The sequence below is a fragment of the Carcharodon carcharias genome, chromosome 5 (genome assembly GCF_017639515.1).
Source record: "Carcharodon carcharias isolate sCarCar2 chromosome 5, sCarCar2.pri, whole genome shotgun sequence".
Classification (NCBI taxonomy): Eukaryota; Metazoa; Chordata; class Chondrichthyes; order Lamniformes; family Lamnidae; genus Carcharodon; species Carcharodon carcharias.
In genome coordinates, this window is record NC_054471.1 from 191,380,283 (window position 1) to 191,398,082 (window position 17,800).

The window sequence follows — 17,800 nt, forward strand, 5'->3', positions numbered from 1 at the left end:
ATAGAATGAAAACAGGAATGTCAGCAACATGGAGAAGGCAGTACAATAATCAGGGCATTCAGAAAGGTAATCTTGGGCCAGTGAAGACATTTTAGATTTATACAGAAGTAAGGAAAACAAACCAACAGAAGAATAAATGCCTGCAAATACCTATTTCTCTGTATATGTAATCAAATTATTGAATTGCTGTATCTGAATTTTTAGATGCTTTAGGGGTTTGCTAAGATTCTGAAGAATCATTTAATGAATTCAAACATTGATTTAAATCTACTGCACTTATGGAATTTCTTGTTGGTTCATCATTAAGTTTGAGATTCATATAAAACAAGTTTATATAAAAGTCATACTTGTTCACTGTTCAAAGGGAAGAGAAATTGGGACATGTTATAAATAAAAAATATATGCTAATTTTAGTCTATTCAAGGCAATTTCTTTAATGGGTTCAATACAGTATCACTTTCATCTTCCATCATCTCTGAGCATAAATTCAATAAATGGCACAAAATAGAAATATGGAGATTGCCAATCTGTTAGTAAGAGTGTATCCAGTGTCACTTCATGACATAGATGCATCAGCGAGAGATTAAACCAGATTCCATTTTCCAGCAGACTATTTCTTAATGACTAGTACAACTATAGGACCTATTTCAGTAACTTGTGAATCATAATTTGTATAATATTAATAGTGATGGAAGGCATGCAGTGAAGTTCATTTATGAAAGAGATATTGGCACACATCTAAGGAGAATCTTTTCCAGTCCATATAGGTAAAGCACCAAATCATTTCCTCTTCAGTGTAACAGAAATGGAACTCCAGTTCATCTATCCATAACATTTGACAAATACTTCACTTATCCTGTAAAATCTTGTTTCACTGAGGTCATTTGCTTTTAATTATTATCAGAATTTCAGACAATGGCCCTTCATTTTGTTTGAATGAACACCTGAACAATCACTGGTCTAGAGCTCAGTCAAATGACAAAGGTGCAACTAAAAACATGCATTGTAAGGAACAGAGGTGTCTGAACTACTTGAGTGTCATGTGAGGGGTTACAGATATCAGCATAGCTTCTGAAAAGTATTAACTATGTCAGTCAGGGATTTCCTGAATAAAATGCATTCTCTTCTACAAATATTTTACGATCAGATATTTTTGCCAACTGTAGTAAAGTGACTGGTTCCTTTGTACAAATAACCCCATGGCCTGAGTTTCATGGTGCTGGAGCAGTGGGCCCGATCTCGCGTAAAATCGTGCAAGAAGATGTCGGGGGGTGGGTGAGGGGGGTGCATCCTGCAATATTACAGTTGCCAAGCGCATGCAAATCTCGGAAGTGTGCCCGCCGACAATTAATGGGGAAATGAGGCCAATTAAAAATAGATGATATTTATCCTAAACTAAAGAGGAAATATAAGAGACATTAGCAGTCATTATGAGGGAGTCAATAAAGGTAGACTGGATTCAAGCCAACGTCACACCCATGTCCAAACAGGTTGGACAAAACAGCAACATGTATAATAATGAAATCAATCGTGAGCTGTAAACTTGAGGATTATCTGCACTATAATAACTTTGTAAACAGCTGACAAAATTTAGCCCACTTTGAGCATCCGTTTCAAAAAAGCAAATGAAAACTTTGCTTTTATAATTGTAGATGAAATAACTCATACTTGTAAACTTGTAAAGAATAAAACAATAAAGAATGACAAATATAGTCACCGAAGTTTAAAACCTTGATTGAATGAATAAAGCGTGTTGAACAAGGAATTTTAATTATTGAGCTCTTTATTTAAACCTAAAGTAAAGAATTAAGATACTTAAGGGAAATATTTTCATTTCACAGCTTGGCAAGGTGAAAAGGTTGCTTGGATTTCATTGAACAATTGTTGAAAAGCTGAAGCTAATTAGATTATATCCTAAAGCAACTGCCATGAGACCAGAGATAAAGCTACAAGGCATTTAGCTGAAAAATATTTTCTAAAATGAATGTAAAAAACATCATCTTTACTTCATGAGATATAGAAATATTTTATGTACTTTATCGATTAGGTGGCTATGACAAGACTATACCTGGTATCCTCCATTTGTCAGCATGGTTAACATGGGTAAAGGCAGGGCAATTGCACTAGGTCATAATGCTCCTTTGGAGAGCCAGTGCAGACATGATGGGCCAAATGGCCTCCTTCTGGTGCCATTAAAATTCTGTGATTCTGTGATAGGTGTAGCAAGAAATAAACAAATTCAACAAACCAAACCTAAAGCGAATGGAGTTTCCTTTTTAAGTTGAAGTTATTTTTTCAAGTGTTGAAGATCAAAATAAAGATTAAAGGTTTAGGCTAGGACTTAGAGTGGAGATAATCCACATACTCGACAGCGTTTGTTGAAAGAACTCAAGAACCTTTTTATAAAAAGGTGAGAGAAACAAGAATTGGAGCAAATTGGATACATACTTCTGTCCTGTATGATTCCAAGAAATTGGATTTCAAAAGAAAGAATGCTGAGGGGTGGAAATACTGTATCTAACATGGACATCACTATTTAAAGAAAAGGAGGTGAAAGGAAATTGGAATATTTTAAGCAAATACATTTTATAATTCAGAGGCAGTTTGTCCCAGAAGTGGCTGAAAGAAAGGTTATGGAAGGCATTAGGGACAAAGAAACAACATAGAAAGCTTTAAAATATACTGGGAAGGAACAAAGAAAAAACAAAAAACTGCAGATGCTAGAAATCCAAACAAAAACAGAATTACCTGGAAAAACTCAGCAGGTCTGGCAGCATCGGCGGAGAAGAGTTGACGTTTCGAGTCCTCATGACCCTTCAACAGAACTGTTGAAGGGTCATGAGGACTCGAAACGTCAACTCTTTGCTTCTCCACTGATGCTGCCAGACCTGCTGAGTTTTTCCAGGTAATTCTGTTTTTGTTCTGGGAAGGAACAGGTTAGGCAGAAATATAAAACCTAGCAGAGGAAGGACAAGAAACTTATGAGATGCACTTAGTAACCATCAGGGAAATACAGGTATTCTCTGCTTAAAGTGTGTTCTAATAGCACATTTTCATTTTAGGACCTCAAGGCACAGCCTCCATTTTCTTTTCAACTCAGTTACTCCACATGTTCAGTCTTTTTTAAAATAAGCAGCCAATTCGCTCGTCTCCTCCGCGGACCCCATTGCTCCCCCCGCTCGCCTCTTCCCTCTCCCAACCCAATTGCTGCTTCCTTCTCCCAACCCTCCCATTCACCTCTTCCCTCCCCTGAGCCCCTCACTTGCTGCTTACTTCCCCTGGCCTCCCCACGACGAGCAGGAGGGTTGGGGGAGCGAAATGGCGAGCAGGAGCTCGGGAGAGAGAGCGAGGGAGGGAAGAGGCAAGTGGGAGAGGTAGCAGAGGAAAGCATGAGCGGGAGGATCAAGAGAGGCGCCAGGCAGAAAGCTGCAAGCTGGAGGTCGTTAGAAAGTGTAAGTTAGTCAGAGGATTTTTGGACCAGTTAGTTTCAAGGACAGCCGATAGGGTTTTTGTGCAAAAAGGTCAGGAATGTAACCCACCCCTTATCACATTTTTCTTATGGAAAAGTGATTTTCGTTTAGCAAGCCATTTTTTAGGAACACAGCGGGTGCTAAATGAGGGATAGCTGCAAAGCAGAGAATATAAAGGACAATAACAATCCATTGTTTAGCTATACCAAGAGCGAGTAAAGGGAGCAGTGGGATATTGGATCATTTACCAGTGACAGTGAAAGCTGGGAAAATGACAATTACTAAATCATATTTTGTGATTTTTTTTATAATATGACAAGGTGGAGAAACACACGAGTTGACAAAGGAATATAAGGGAGAGAGTATCGCATTGTGGAGCCAACATGGTTGGTAGACTCCATGTAGGTTTTAAATAAGATCTGGATGAAGTCCTATTACAAAAGTGGATGCAGACTGTTCAATCCAGAATCACAGTGTGAAAATTAAGAGATTTTAAAGGATAAACTACAATGGTCAATGTAGTTTTCCTCCCGAAAACATTGCTCTGTGATACGTTGTTGAGCATTGCAGCTTGAAACGCAATTTTCTATTAAACAAACCTTGGTAATGCTTTCTAGATGCTGGTGCAAGTCTGCACACATAATTTAATTTCTCAGTGAAATGAGGACTAATAAATGCTTTCTCCGCACAATGCTGTTAAATAGTACATGTAGAATTGACTATAAATGTGTTTTTTTTTTCTAAAATGTTATGATGATAGCATGTAATATAATGTGGGTTTTATCATTTGGCACCACCACTGGAGCTGATGTTCCATTCTGTGTCCCTCACAGGTTAATTGGGACGTTCGGGATGGTATTACAGAAAGTAGTGGAAGAAGGACAGCTGGAAATTTCAGACACATTAACAGATGACAACAACAGCTCCATCAGGGTAAGAGTTTTGAATTTTTTTCTCCTTTACGAATTTTCTCCCTTCATGTCCTCCCACCTATCATTCAACAAGAGAAGACAAACAGAATGAAAACTGTTCAGTGCAAAGGAAGAGGAGATCTTTTAAACACCCAGGCCTGAATTTCCAGGAAGAGGAGATCTTTTAAACACCCAGACTTGAATTTCCACGAAGAGGAGATCTTTTAAACACCCAGGCCTGAATTTCCAGGAAGAGGAGATCTTTTAAACACCCAGGCCTGAATTTCCAGGAAGAGGAGATCTTTTAAACACCCAGGCCTGAATTTCCAGGAAGAGGAGATCTTTTAAACACCCAGGCCTGAATTTCCAGCTCGGCAAGCGGGGGCGTTCGGCAGGCCTGGGATTGGCCAGGAAACAGGCCGCTGACCACAATCGGCCCCCGATCACCATTTCACGCCGGTTGGCCAATTAACAGGCAGCCAGATGAAGTGCGCACTGAAAAGCTCAGCGCTGCTGGGGGAGGGGGAGGGCGGGGGGGCAGGAGGAGGGGGGGTGATGATGTTATCGGGGGTGCGGTTGAAGCGCTGAGAGAAAGCTTCCTGAAGGCAGGGAGCTGCCTCAGGGAGCTGCAGACCCGAAAACCCATGAAATAAAGTTTTGAAAATCAGAAAGAAATGTCCAAACATCCCAATGAGGCACCTAATGCGGTCTCCTCTACATTGGAGAGACCAGCCGTAAACTGGGCGACCGCTTTGCAGAACACCTGCGGTCTGTCCGCAAGAATGACCCAAACCTCCCTGTCGCTTGCCATCTTAACACTCCACCCTGCTCTCTTGCCCACATGTCTGTCCTTGGCCTGCTGCATTGTTCCAGTGAAGCCCAACGCAAACTGGAGGAACAACACCTCATCTTCCGACTAGGGACTTTACAGCCTTCCGGACTGAATATTGAATTCAACAACTTTAGATCTGGAACTCCCTCCTCCATCCCCACCCCCTTTCCGTTTCTTCCCCCTTCCTTTTGTTTTTTCCAATAATTTATATAGATTTTTCTTTTCCCACCTATTTCCATTATTTTTAAATCTTTTATGCCCTGCTAGCCTTTCCACCCCACCCCCACTAAAGCTGTACCTTGAGTGCCCTGCCATCCGTTCTTAAATAGCACATTCGTTTAGATAATATCACTACCTTCAACACCTCTGTGTTCTTTTGTTCTTTTGTCTGTGACATCTTTTGATTATCTGCTCCCATCACTGCTTGCTTGTCCCTACATCCACACCACCCCTCCCTCCACTTCTCTCCCCCTCCCCCCACCCGCCCACCTTAAACCAGCTTATATTTCACCCCTCTCCTTATAGTCACTCAGTTCTCGCGAGGACTCGAAACGTCAACTGTTTTCTTCTCCGCCGATGCTGCCAGACCCGCTGAGTTTTTCCAGCTAATTCTGTTTTCGTAGAGGCACCTGAACATATGCATGTTAAAAATGCTGTTCACAGATTTTTACTTTTATTTTACTTAATAACAGAAACCTTGTCCCGCCCTGGGGTGAGGTTTGATGAAAAATGTAAAGTCCACCTGGCCGATCTGCCCGGCCACCAACCGTTAGGTTTGACGGGCGACAAAAAAATAACAGACAGTTAACGGGCTTAATTACCCTCCTAATGGTCGGCGGGCGCCCTTCCGGGTTTTGAGGGTGCCCGCCGAGCGGAATATCACGCGAGTATGGGACGGCGTCGGGACGCTCACACGAGACCATCTCGCGCAATTTCACGCTCAATTGGGTCGGGCACGCGTAAAATTTAAAATTCAGCCTCCAGACTGAGGAATTGGGGGAATTTCATGCCCCCCACCCACCACCCCCCCCCCCCACCACCACCCCCACACCCCCACCCCCACCCTCCCACCCCCGCTGGCATATTTGAAGTTGGGCGGTACATAAAATAAAGCAGGTCACCCACCCCACCTCCCCCACCCCCCCAGCCTGTCCCTCATTTCACCGAGGGCTGGTAAGGCAAGAGCCAGCCAGCCCGCCCGCTCTTAGGCCTATTCAGGCCCTTAGGTGGCCAATTAGTGGTGACTTGAAGACCTCATTGCAACTCCGCCACAATAATAGGGGTGGCCGGGGAAGTGCAGAAGGAAGGCAACCAGCCCAGCAGCTTTCGCTGCATGGGGAAAGGTGGGAAGGATTTGGGGCTACCTCTTTTGGGGGTTCCCTGTGCCCATCAGGGCCCCCCCCTCCTCCCCCACAAGATGTTACACCTCTATTTGTGCCACCTCCGCCCCCCCCAACCACCGCCCCCCCACTCCAGGGCCTGTAAAGCCCGATCCACCCCCACCCTCCCTGTCGATTCCAAAGCCTTCCTGACCAGAATTCCCGGATTCCCAGAAGTCTGGTATCCATGGTCTCCCTTCCTGGGGCTACTTGCTCCTGGCCCTACTGGAGCCGTCAGCCAATCAGATTGGCCGGAAGCACTCAAGGGCGGGACTTCCTCACCCTGACGGACAGCAGGTCCCACTCTTACTTCATTAGGGCGCTGCCCTGGTCTATTATCGCAGCCAGATTTAAAGTCAGCGTGGTGCCAACAGACTTTTCAAATGAGGCGGGGGAGGGGGCGCAGGGGAGTGGGGTGTAAAATTCACCCGCAAGAATTCCCACCCCCCCCGGTGGCAAGAACCAAGTTAGAACTGTTGCCTGTCTGAAACAGTCCTCTGCACACTCCTTCCATCACACTCCCTTTTGCTGATGCATTTCCACAGGATGAGGGAGCCTGATCTTCTGAAGAATGTTGAGATTTTTACATTAAGAAAGGTGCATCCTGCCTAATTTTAAACATTGTTAATAAACTTCACAACTCCCCCCACTTCACAGGCATGGGTATCCTTCTATGCTCTACTTTTCAATTTATAGAGACACGCTTCCTTTGAATCAGCCCTCTCCTGACTCTCAGAGACTCCCCGCCGCCGTGATACTGAAAGGCCTGGATAGAATGGGCATGGGGAAGATGTTTCCATTAGTAGGAGAGACTAGGACCCGAGGGCACAGCCTCAGAGTAAAGGGAAGACCTTTTAGAACAGAGATGAGGAGAAACTTCTTTAGCCAGAGAGAGGTGAATCTATGGAATTCATTGCCACAGAAGGCTGTGGAGGCCAGGTCATTGAGTGTATTTAAGACCGAGATAGATAGGTTCTTGATTGGTAAAGGGATCAAAGATTACGGGGAGAAGGCGGGAGAATGGGGTTGAGAAACTTATCAACCATGATTGAATGGCGGAACAGACTCGATGGGCCGAATGGCCTAATTTCTGCTCCTATGTCTTATGGCCTTATGGTCTTATGTGCTTCTTACCACCAACACTGTTTAAACGTGTTCCATTATCGGGCTGTATGCTGCAAGTCATTGCTCGTTTGATGCGCAATCAATAATCCTAACTCGCAACACCGAATCTAATCCTGCAACGACTTGGGCTCTAGGTTAAGTGTAAATACTCTAGAACAAAGCTTGTTTTTGTGGGATCGAAGAGAAGTGACCGAGGACCAGATTCATGGGCAGGAGGTTCCCCTCGTCGGGCAGGCGAGGTGGGACCGGGAGAGGCCGTGAAACGGTCCCCTGGCCCCCGATCGGGCCCCAACTGCGATTTTACCCTGGCTGGCCAATTAACTGGCGGGCAGCCAGCGTGAAACACACACTGAAAGGGCTCAGCACTGCCGGAGTGGGTGGGTAGGAGGAGCACGAGCGGTGAAGTTTGCACACGGGCGGGGGGAGCGCTGACCGACAGCTCCCCAAAGTCACACAGCTGCCCCAGGGAGCTGGAGATTTTCAAAATGACAAATGAAGGTTTCACAATGAATCTAAAAATGCCCCCCCCCCCAACCCCCCACGCCCCACCCCCCAACGTGTGACTCAGCCACAGGAAGAGGGACATGTTAAAAATGAGCTTTAAAAAAAATGTTATTTTTCTTACTCATTGTTGGAAACCTCATCCCACCCGTGGATGAGGTTTCGCCAAAAATGCAAAGGCCTATTCGCCCGCCCGCCAATCGCAAGGTTGGGTGGGCAGCAAAAATATTCTATTTAATTAGCCGCTCATGGGCCTAAATAGGTAAGCAGGCGATGATGTCGGGACGCTTGCCCGATGTCACCACACGCTATTTCACGCTCGGCCAAGTCTGGCACAACGCCTGCACGCCAAGCTGCAAATCCACATGTTTAAAGCAACGGGGGCGGGGGGCGGGGCGGCGGTGGCATGGATAATAAATTGTAATTTCAGGCTAATGGGCATGAACACAATATTTATAAGGCCTCAAGCTGGACTAGGACTTCGGAGAATTCTTTTCCAATAGTGCTGCGGGTATTTGAAGTACGCTCCCAGCAATTTTTCTTCCTTCTCAAGGGCAAATAGGGATTGGCAACAATCGCTGGTCTTGATACCAACATTCATGCCCCATGAAAAGTTACAGGGGGGGTAGGTGGGAATGTGGAGTTGAGGTTGCAATCAGATTAGCCATGAACTTATTAAATGGCGGAGCAGGCTTGATGGGCCAAATGGCCTTCTCCTGCTCCTAATTTGTACGTTGGTAAGTAAAAAAGTAGCTACAACTCTAATTAACTGCTGCCACTGCTATTGAAAGGGGAGCCACAGACTGATCAAGCTGAAGATTTCAGCTGCCCTTATATTTAATAACTTTGCTCCCATTCTGGCAGGCTCATCAATCAATTACTTCCCGCTAGGGCCCATCCATCGATTAGAATGAACCCTGTTTCCTGCTAGTTTGAGTATAGCTGAGTCGAGGGAGTTTGGGAGTTCCACCAGATATGCCCCCAAACTTAGGTAGGACAGGGGGTGTAAATGGGGGAAATGCAAATCCACCCTCCAAGAGAACTTGTCTGAATTAAAGTGGCAGAAATAACTCAACAGAACCAGGTTCCTTTCAAGTACCCAATGTCTGTGCCGCGCTCAAATCCTATCCCAACAAAGTGCTTCCGTTTTAAATGCATTCAAATCATCAGAAATCATCTTCTTTGCAGGTTACATTAGCTTTCCATACGATCAATAATTAATGTGTAAACTCCATTAGCAATAGATTGGTAGCAATAGATTTGAGCGGTTCAGATGGTTTTTCAGTCTACAATTAAATGTATCAATAACACAGAAAATCAATAAGGCAAAGATATAAAAGAAAACAATTAAATACATTAATTGTGAACAAACTCTAATCAGCCCCACCACTTAGCATGTTTTCTTATTTTGTTTGTGGGCTTGTGAAATCCTCCTATTTTCTCCCCCATCCTTTCGGGTCACACTAGGTAACATGGCCCAGCAGCAGGAGCCCAGCAATGAAGCTTGGAACTGAGTGCAAGGAGGCACAAGCGAATGCGTCTTAGATCCACAAGACCATAATCCTTAGATTTGGACTTTTTAAAAATAGTACAAGTACTTACCTTACCTGGAGGAAGCCGGTAGGGGGGGGTGGGGGGGGGGGTGGGGGGGGGGAGAGAGAGAGAGAGAGAGAGAGAGAGAGAGGGGGGGTGCGGGGGGCTTGGGTGGGGGGGGGTTCCTGAAATACAATTCGATTGTAACTGGGCAAATTTGAAAACAAAACTTGGGCAAACCTAATCCCAGTTCAAGATCTAGTTTTAAAGCTCATTCATAGAGGGAGTTAAACTCTATACAACTCTATTTTAAAATTGTATTTAATGCTGAAAGTTTCCAACCTTTCATCAAATATTTACAATTGAAGGGAAATACATTGACATCATGAAATATTCAAGACTACATTATCCCTGCCCACTTTCATATTCAATGTAGTTATTTATATGCTAGGAAGGACAATGTTGTTTCCATCCATTGGGTATTTGATCTTTTTTCAGTTCATTACTTCCGTTCAGGGTCTGCATGTGAACTGGATAAGCACCCAACAAGAAAAAATAACATGCAGCCTATGGGGAATGGGCTGGGGAGTGGGACTAGCTGATTTGACCTAGCGGACACCCAGCACAGGCACAACAGGATGGCTTTCTTCTGTGCTGTAACCATTCTATGATTCTATGATATGTCTTTCACTAATTCTGTGGAACTGACATAATAACAGTAAACTTAGGGTCTCACTATAGATATTTTTCTATCTGTGCAACTTCCCTCTGTGACTCCTTGACTATTGAAATATCCTACCACTCTGTAAAATCGTGTGCCCTGTGCTGTCACTGGTCACCCATGACAAATGGCTTCTTTGTAGGAAACAATGCACTTGTTGCTGAATGCATCTTAAAAACTGACTGACTTCTGATCATGATGTTCCCAGTGGCAACCTGGAATGATCCTATAATACAAAGTTCAGGGCCGATATGACTTTGACAGACATCAGCAGTGGAACGTGTATGGTGTAGGTGGACTCAAAATGTAGCACAACTCACTCATGGCTTCTTTTATGAATCACGGCCCCCGTGAGCATTAATAAGACAAGTGCACGTGGGAGCAGCTCTGTCTGTGTGGAGCTGGTGGCTGTGCATCACGTTCTTCCAGTGCTTCTGGACAACGCTCTGTAGCTTCTCCTACTTCCAAAAAATGATGATGGGTACAAGTTCCCAATGAGAAACCCTTTCTGTCTTCCCAGGGACAGGAGAAGAGTGGACAGTCACATCCCTGGAGGCAGTACACCAGTACTGGAGGGGATAAAGTTATGCAATTGGGACATTGGCAACAGGCCAACTGTGAGTCTGGGAAGGTGGGGGGGGATTGGTGACAATTGTGAGTGGATGGAGGGGTGGGGTGACTAACAGTAAACCGCAGTTTGTTCCGGTGTGAATTTTTTTCCTTAATCTATATTTTTGACACAGCACCCTCCAGCAGTCCCTTTCTGCTGCTTAAGCTATGTTAAGACCGAGAAAAACAATTGCAGCTGCAATGAGTCACAATCCAATTTGAGAAAGGGGACTGAAACCATGGTTAAGAATTAGATCAGCATGGGAAATGAGCCTGACACTAGTTTCAGGAATGTGTTCTGGACAACCCTGGGGCATTGTAACGAACCTAGTATGTGAAGCTCTCCTGCACAACACATAGACCACTTAGCACCTACTTTTTGCCGGAAAAAATGGGCACTGCATGATCCAGTCTCTAGGTCAATTAGGTTTAAGTGGATTCAAGATGATGATGACAGCAGAAGACGTTTATTGACTAACAATGCGAATAGGATTCTCTTCTAGGTCAAACCTAAGGGCTTTTCTGTTTCAAATGTGTGAAAGCCGCTCCAACGTTAATAGGAAGAGAGCCTTATAACTAGTTTGAAATTTAAGAATGGACTTATCAGGTAGAAAGTAAAATGTTAGGACTGCAGGCCATTTGGATGTGTTAATCTTAAGAGGATATATGGGCACTTAAAAAAATAATGAAAGATCATAGAGGTAATAACTCATTGTCATGAGTTACCTGCATGTAAAGCAGGTATTCAAGACAATGATGAATACAACATTTAACTGTCCACCGGAAACGACTCGTCACTTGGGACTGAACGAACACAGGTTATAATGTTAGATTTAAATAAATGCTTTGCATATTTTTTTCCAAATGATAGTGGAAGTGAGGCTGCAGCTGTATGACAGGATGATATGTAACAATATTAGAGTTAACTAAAAAAATTGGCACTCAGAGAGCAATTAGCAAAAAGCAAAGGGTGCCCTGCTGTTGAAGGTGGTGCACAAGTACATGCAGGGTGGGGTGGCTGAGGGGAGTGGCCACCCATTAAGGGAAGCTGTATAAAGTGACCGTTCCTCTGCAGCTGAGACAGTGCAGGCGCAGCCACATTGATACGTTTGGATAAAAGCGAAATACTGCGGATGCTGGAAATCTGAAACAAAAACAAAAATAGCTGGAAAAACTCAGCAGGTCTGACAGCATCTGTGGAGAGGAAGACAGAGTTAATGTTTCGAGTCTATATGACTCTTCATCAACAGGTTGTTGTGCCAAGCAAAGCCTCCATGCTATTTACAATCTACCTGACAGTGACTATTCACCTCATCAAAGATCACCTGCCTTCCAATGTCAGTACCAAATATCACCTAAATGGAAAATTCTTTAACCTCAGTTGCCTCCATGCCATAACTAAGCTGACCCCCGTAGACATACATGGTCTACAGTTTGCAGATGACTGAAGTGTTGTTGCTCACACTGCACCAGAACTACAGGCCACTCTCGATCTCTTCCATTCTGCATCGAAGACGCTCAGCATATCCTTGAATATTGGCAAAACAAAACCCATATCTCAACCCACACCTGGTCAGCCAAGATTGTACCTGCCACATATGTTGAAGGAGAGGCTCTGAAATATGTTCAGCACTGCCCATAACTTGGTGCCTCTCTCATTGATGAGGAGATCCAACACCAGAGCAGTTGCATCAGCTTAGCCTTCTACAAATTATGCAAGTGAGAGTTTGACAACAACGATCTCCACAAATCAACAGAAGTCCTAATGTGCAGAGCACTTGTCATCACCACACTCCAGTCCGGTGAGACCTAGATTGTATACCAGTGACACATAAGAGTGCTGGACAAATTATATTAGAAATGCCTCTGCTGTATTCAAAGGATTCAATGGGAGGATCGTCGAGCAAACACTAGTGCCCTTCTTGAAGCAAGCTCCACAAGCATTCTGGCAAAACTCCTGCAAAACTAACTTCGATCGACCAGACATTGTTCCTGGAAGGCTAAAAAGTGTCTCCCCCGTGAGGTCCTGTTTTCTCAACGCTCAAATGGCCAGTGTTCCAGAGGACAAAGAAACACTTCAAAGACACCCTGAAGCTCTCCTTGAAGTGCAGCAGCATTGACATTAATGACTGAGAGGAGCTTGCAAACAATTGTTCAACATGGTGACAACACATCCACCAAGTTCTGAGTCACTATGTCTAAATGATGAGACAGAGCAGCGGCAGAGAAGAAAAGGCAAGGAAGCAAATCCTGCACTTTGGATCCCACTACCTCACGGGACATCCTGCCCCAAGTACTCAAAGATCCGTGAATCAAGAATTGGCCAGTTCAGGCACACAAGGACCCATGGCAGAAACTCATGACCCTGAATATACGTCATCATCGAATCAAGGGATGGCCACTGATGACAACTGTAAGAGACTTCAGAAAGATGAAAGTAGTTTGTTGGAATAGGCAGACAGCTGCAGGTACAAAGTAATGTGTATAAATGTGAGGTGGTACAATTTGTAAGGAACAACAAGGAATGAGAGTATGCATTCAATGGAAAGATGCTGAAGTATGTGGATAAAAAGAGAGACTACAGGGTTCAAATACATGATTCCCTGCAAGTGCAGATTAAATGTAAAAAAAGCCATAAGAAAAGCCTATGACATTTTAAGTTGTAAAACTAGAAGCTTAGAATACAAGTGTAAAGGAGTAAGAAATCTGTATGAAACATTGATTCAGCCTCAGTTGTATCTGTTCTTGGAAGCCATACCATTGTTATAATTATGAGGTTTATAAGATTGTTATGTTTTAGGACTGTGTCTTTCGTGTAGTGTAAAATGAAGGGGGTCATGTGCCCTGTTCTGAAGTCTCTCTGACAACAGGCCGAGGTGAGGAGACTGTTAAAGATTAAAGGAAGGCTCAGTTTGTTTGGCTGGGAAGAAGGTGTACGATGTTCACACTTGGAGACAAAGGCATCAGCATCTGTGTGTACAGTGGTTAAACAGGTAGTCTCCAAAGTCCCAGGAAGGTGTTGAGAATGTCGGGTTGTAAACATTAATGCTTTAAACTATTGATTTACTTCCAAGATAAAAGACAGTTGGGGTCTCAGGGATAGCTAATCATCATTTCTGCTGGGATGCCGTGGCCATGTGATTCTCATTGCCATGGAGATGGGCCTTAAGAGTGGAAGGGTTTCTAAGATAATACTGAAAACTCATAGGCGCAGGTAATCTGCCAGGATTTGGGAGAGATAAAGCAGCTGGAGGCTGAAAGCCTTCAAGGTCCACCAAGTAGCAATTCAGGTGCAAGCTAATGCTTGGTTTGAAAAGACCAAATACATGAGGTTCAGAGCTTGCGCTCAAAGGAGGATCATCTGAAAAAACCCTTGCAGTGAAAGACAGCTTTGGAGTTAAAAGGAAAGGAACAGAAGTAAACCATTGGGAGCTAAGAAACACTTTGGGCTGGGTCTGGGAAAATCAAACGACTACTTAAAGACCGTGTAAAGTATATCTGTGAAGTGGGTTTTTAAGCTGTGTTAAAAATAAAAGGGAAAGTTCTGTTCTGTAGTTTAAAGTATAAGTTACCTGCAAAAATAGTGTCTAGTTAATAGCGCTTTTAATTTGATTGTTACAGTAAAAGACTTAAAACATGAAACCTTGTCATGTCATCCTTTCAACAATCAACTGGTGTTTCAAATTTCTTTTTAAAATCTAATGGTTGCTACAGAGATTGTAACACTATAAAAAAGAAATGAAAGTCATAAAAGGTGAGCAGTGTAGATTCACCAGGATTGTACAGGGATTGGAAACTATCATTATGAAGATAAACTAGAGATAAAGGGATTACTTCCTTAGCACCAGAGTAGGCTAAGTAGAGGTTTAATGAAGGTTTTTAATATTATTAAGGGTTTTGCTGAAATAAATGGAAAAGTTCTATTTTTCTGTTTGGTAAGTCATTGATACCCAGGTTAATTTTGTCCCTGAGAATGAAGAGAGAGTTCAGGGACTTTTTTTTAATGCAGGGTATTATGTTATTGAAAGTTGGAATGTTTTACCAGAGAAGATAATTGAAGTAGAGACCATTTCACCTTAGAAGAGAAATCTGGATAAATATTTGAATTCAAGAAAAACGTGGATAGAGAGAAGGCTGGGGGAATTAACTTTGGAGTGGTCGAAGAAAGAATCACTGCAGACTGGGGCTGCATGACTTCCTTACATGCTGTAAGCGTTTATTGCTTTGTACACAAAGTTTCACTTCATGATGTACTGGTACATCTATAAAGCTGCTATTTATAACACTGTTCAGTCTTTTCAGCTTCCTTGCATAATGAGCTCCATAATTTGCAGGCATCTTTATTGTAATAATGATGATCAGTGAAAAGAGCACATCTTTCAGTACATTTTGGGCAGAGGAATATGTACACAACGCATGCAGTTGAGGATAATAAGTTTCAGTGTTGTCTTAACAACAGCCGGGAACCCGATCGGAAGTGGTTCTGAGCAGAGCTTGTTTGCGTGCAGACGATGCTAATACTAATCTAGAGGATCTGAAGCACCGCGGGCAGGATTTGCCCTCCCTCAGGTGGGCCTGGGAGATGAGGCAGGGAGTGGCCACGAAACAAGATCGCCACCCGCGATCAGGCCCCGAATGCAATTTCACACTGACTGGCCAATTAAGGTGTGAAACGTGGCTCCGCACTGGCTGGGAAGGGCGAGCGGGGGAGGGGGGGCGGGGGGGAGGGGCCTGTAGACCGCCATGTCCGATGGCAACCCGGCAGCCGGTCTAAAAGCAGCCACGGAGGACGTTCCCTGAGCCGGCGCGATAGGCCTCGAGTGAAGCTGGGCACGGCCAGGCGGGAGGGCAGGTCAGGTTGGCACTCGCGCACCCACCCCCCCCACCCCTCCACCCCCACACCCCCCCCCCCCCCACCCCCCCCCAACCCCTCCAACCCCACACCCCCACCACTTCTCTGACGAGTGCCCTGCCGTCCTCCTGGAGGAGGTGGCTGCCCAGAGGGACAACCTCCTTGTCCCCAGGGATGGGAGCAGGAGGTGCACGGGAGGAGGTGGCAGCGCTGGTCAGCGGCCATGACATGGTGCGACGCTCCTGGGCGCAGTGCCCGAAGAGGTTCAATGACCTGCTGTGCTCAGGAAGGGTGAGTACCGTGTTGGCATGGGGTCAGTGTGCAGATGGGTTAAGGTCTGGCCATCCTACCGTGGACCTGATGGGCATTAGAGCCTGAGTGCCAGCTGTCAATGACGCCGGAGCTGGCCAAGGGAGTGAGCCCTGGCCGCTGGGACTGAGGGCCTTGTGGCTCACGGGCCGTGACTTGGATGTGCCCTGCCAGGTGTTCCTCAACTGGGGTTGGCCAGGCTGCAATAGCACTGCAGGTACAGGGCGGACAGAGAGTCAACAGTGCTTCTCTGTTGATTCAGGAGAAGATGGCCCCCAATAATAGAGAAAGGCCTCCGACCGGTGGAGGCCCTGCTAGCCTCCTCATCCTCTCGAGGTATGAGCAAGATGCCCTAGAGCTCAAGAGCCGGCATGCCCCACATGCAACCGGGTGTGGAGAGGCGGGGGTGCCAGGTGAAGGTAAGAGTGCGGTGCCCAGAGGCAAGAATTTTGGATTGTGCAACCATTCTAATGTAATCTCTCATGGATGTGAGCCTCGAACTTGGAGTCTCTATTGATCATTGGAAGATGAGGGCACCATGATGCAGATCCCCATTGTCTCACCAGGGTGCCTGGCATGCAGAGTGACAGTGTGATGACTTTAAACAATGTCCTTCTTCTCCCTTTTAGGTTGGCCAGCACGCACTCACTCTCGGGACACCAAAGGGCCACCTCTGACACAGGAGGACCACCGGGCACCTGCGTCACACCCGCTCCCTGAAGCAGGCACCAGCACAGATACCATCACCTTGGTGGACACTAGAGTGGTGGTTAGTATCTCAGTGCACATTAGTGAGAGCACTTCACAATCATTTGAGGTGCATGTGGAGGCAGAAAATGCCCAGGGCGCCGACAGTTGGAGGACTGCTGGAGGCCAGGATGATGCTCAGTCGAAGGCTGATGATGAGCCTCTGGAGTCGTCCATTAAGCGGATGTCCAGCGAGATGTGCAGGAGGATCTGCCGGAGGTCCATGAGGGTGTGTGTGTACCATGGCCTCTGTCGTGGAAGAGCCCATGTGGAAGGTGAGCACTGCATTGACCATCATAGCCAAGAGGTAGTGCCTCACCATTGAGAGGGTGACTCTCATGGAGAGGTAGCTCCAGGGACAGAATAAGGGGTTCCTGGGGTTGAGCTCGGACCTGCAAGCCCTCACACAGGCACTGACCTCAGGTGGCCAGTGTCGGTGTGGGAGATGGATGAGGCACCCAGTATCCCAGTTAGGTGCCCGTTCATCAATAGTGAGCAGGGAGGCCCAGAGTGACTTCACGTTCGCGCCATCATCTCCGCAAGCTCCTCTCAGGGTGGTATGGATGACTGCAAAAGCCCCTCCGATGCTCTGCCAGTGACCATGGCATCTGACCAGGCTGCGGCGACTGGGGAGATGCCAGCTGCAGCACTGGATGCTTCCTCCAAGGTGGGTCCAGCAGAGGCTTCACTGGCCAGAGAGCGACCGCCAAGGTCGTCACGGTCAACAAGACAGCAGGGTCAGCAGGCTGTACCCAATGCCGGTGCCAGCGAGGTGTGGAGCACCTGGACGTAACACTCGCAAGAGTAAGAT

The 17,800-nt window shown here is 45.6% G+C and overlaps 1 protein-coding gene across 2 annotated transcripts in view; it reads left to right on the top strand.

Moving 5' to 3' along the window:
• otofa (otoferlin a) overlaps nucleotides 1-17,800 on the top strand; it is a 480,240-nt gene that overhangs the window by 182,455 nt on the left and 279,985 nt on the right. For both annotated transcript variants that reach the window (XM_041188008.1, XM_041188007.1), the window contains exon 4: nucleotides 4,304-4,403. In XM_041188008.1, coding sequence (XP_041043942.1) covers nucleotides 4,304-4,403 — 100 coding nt within the window. The remainder of the gene's footprint in view (nucleotides 1-4,303; nucleotides 4,404-17,800) is intronic.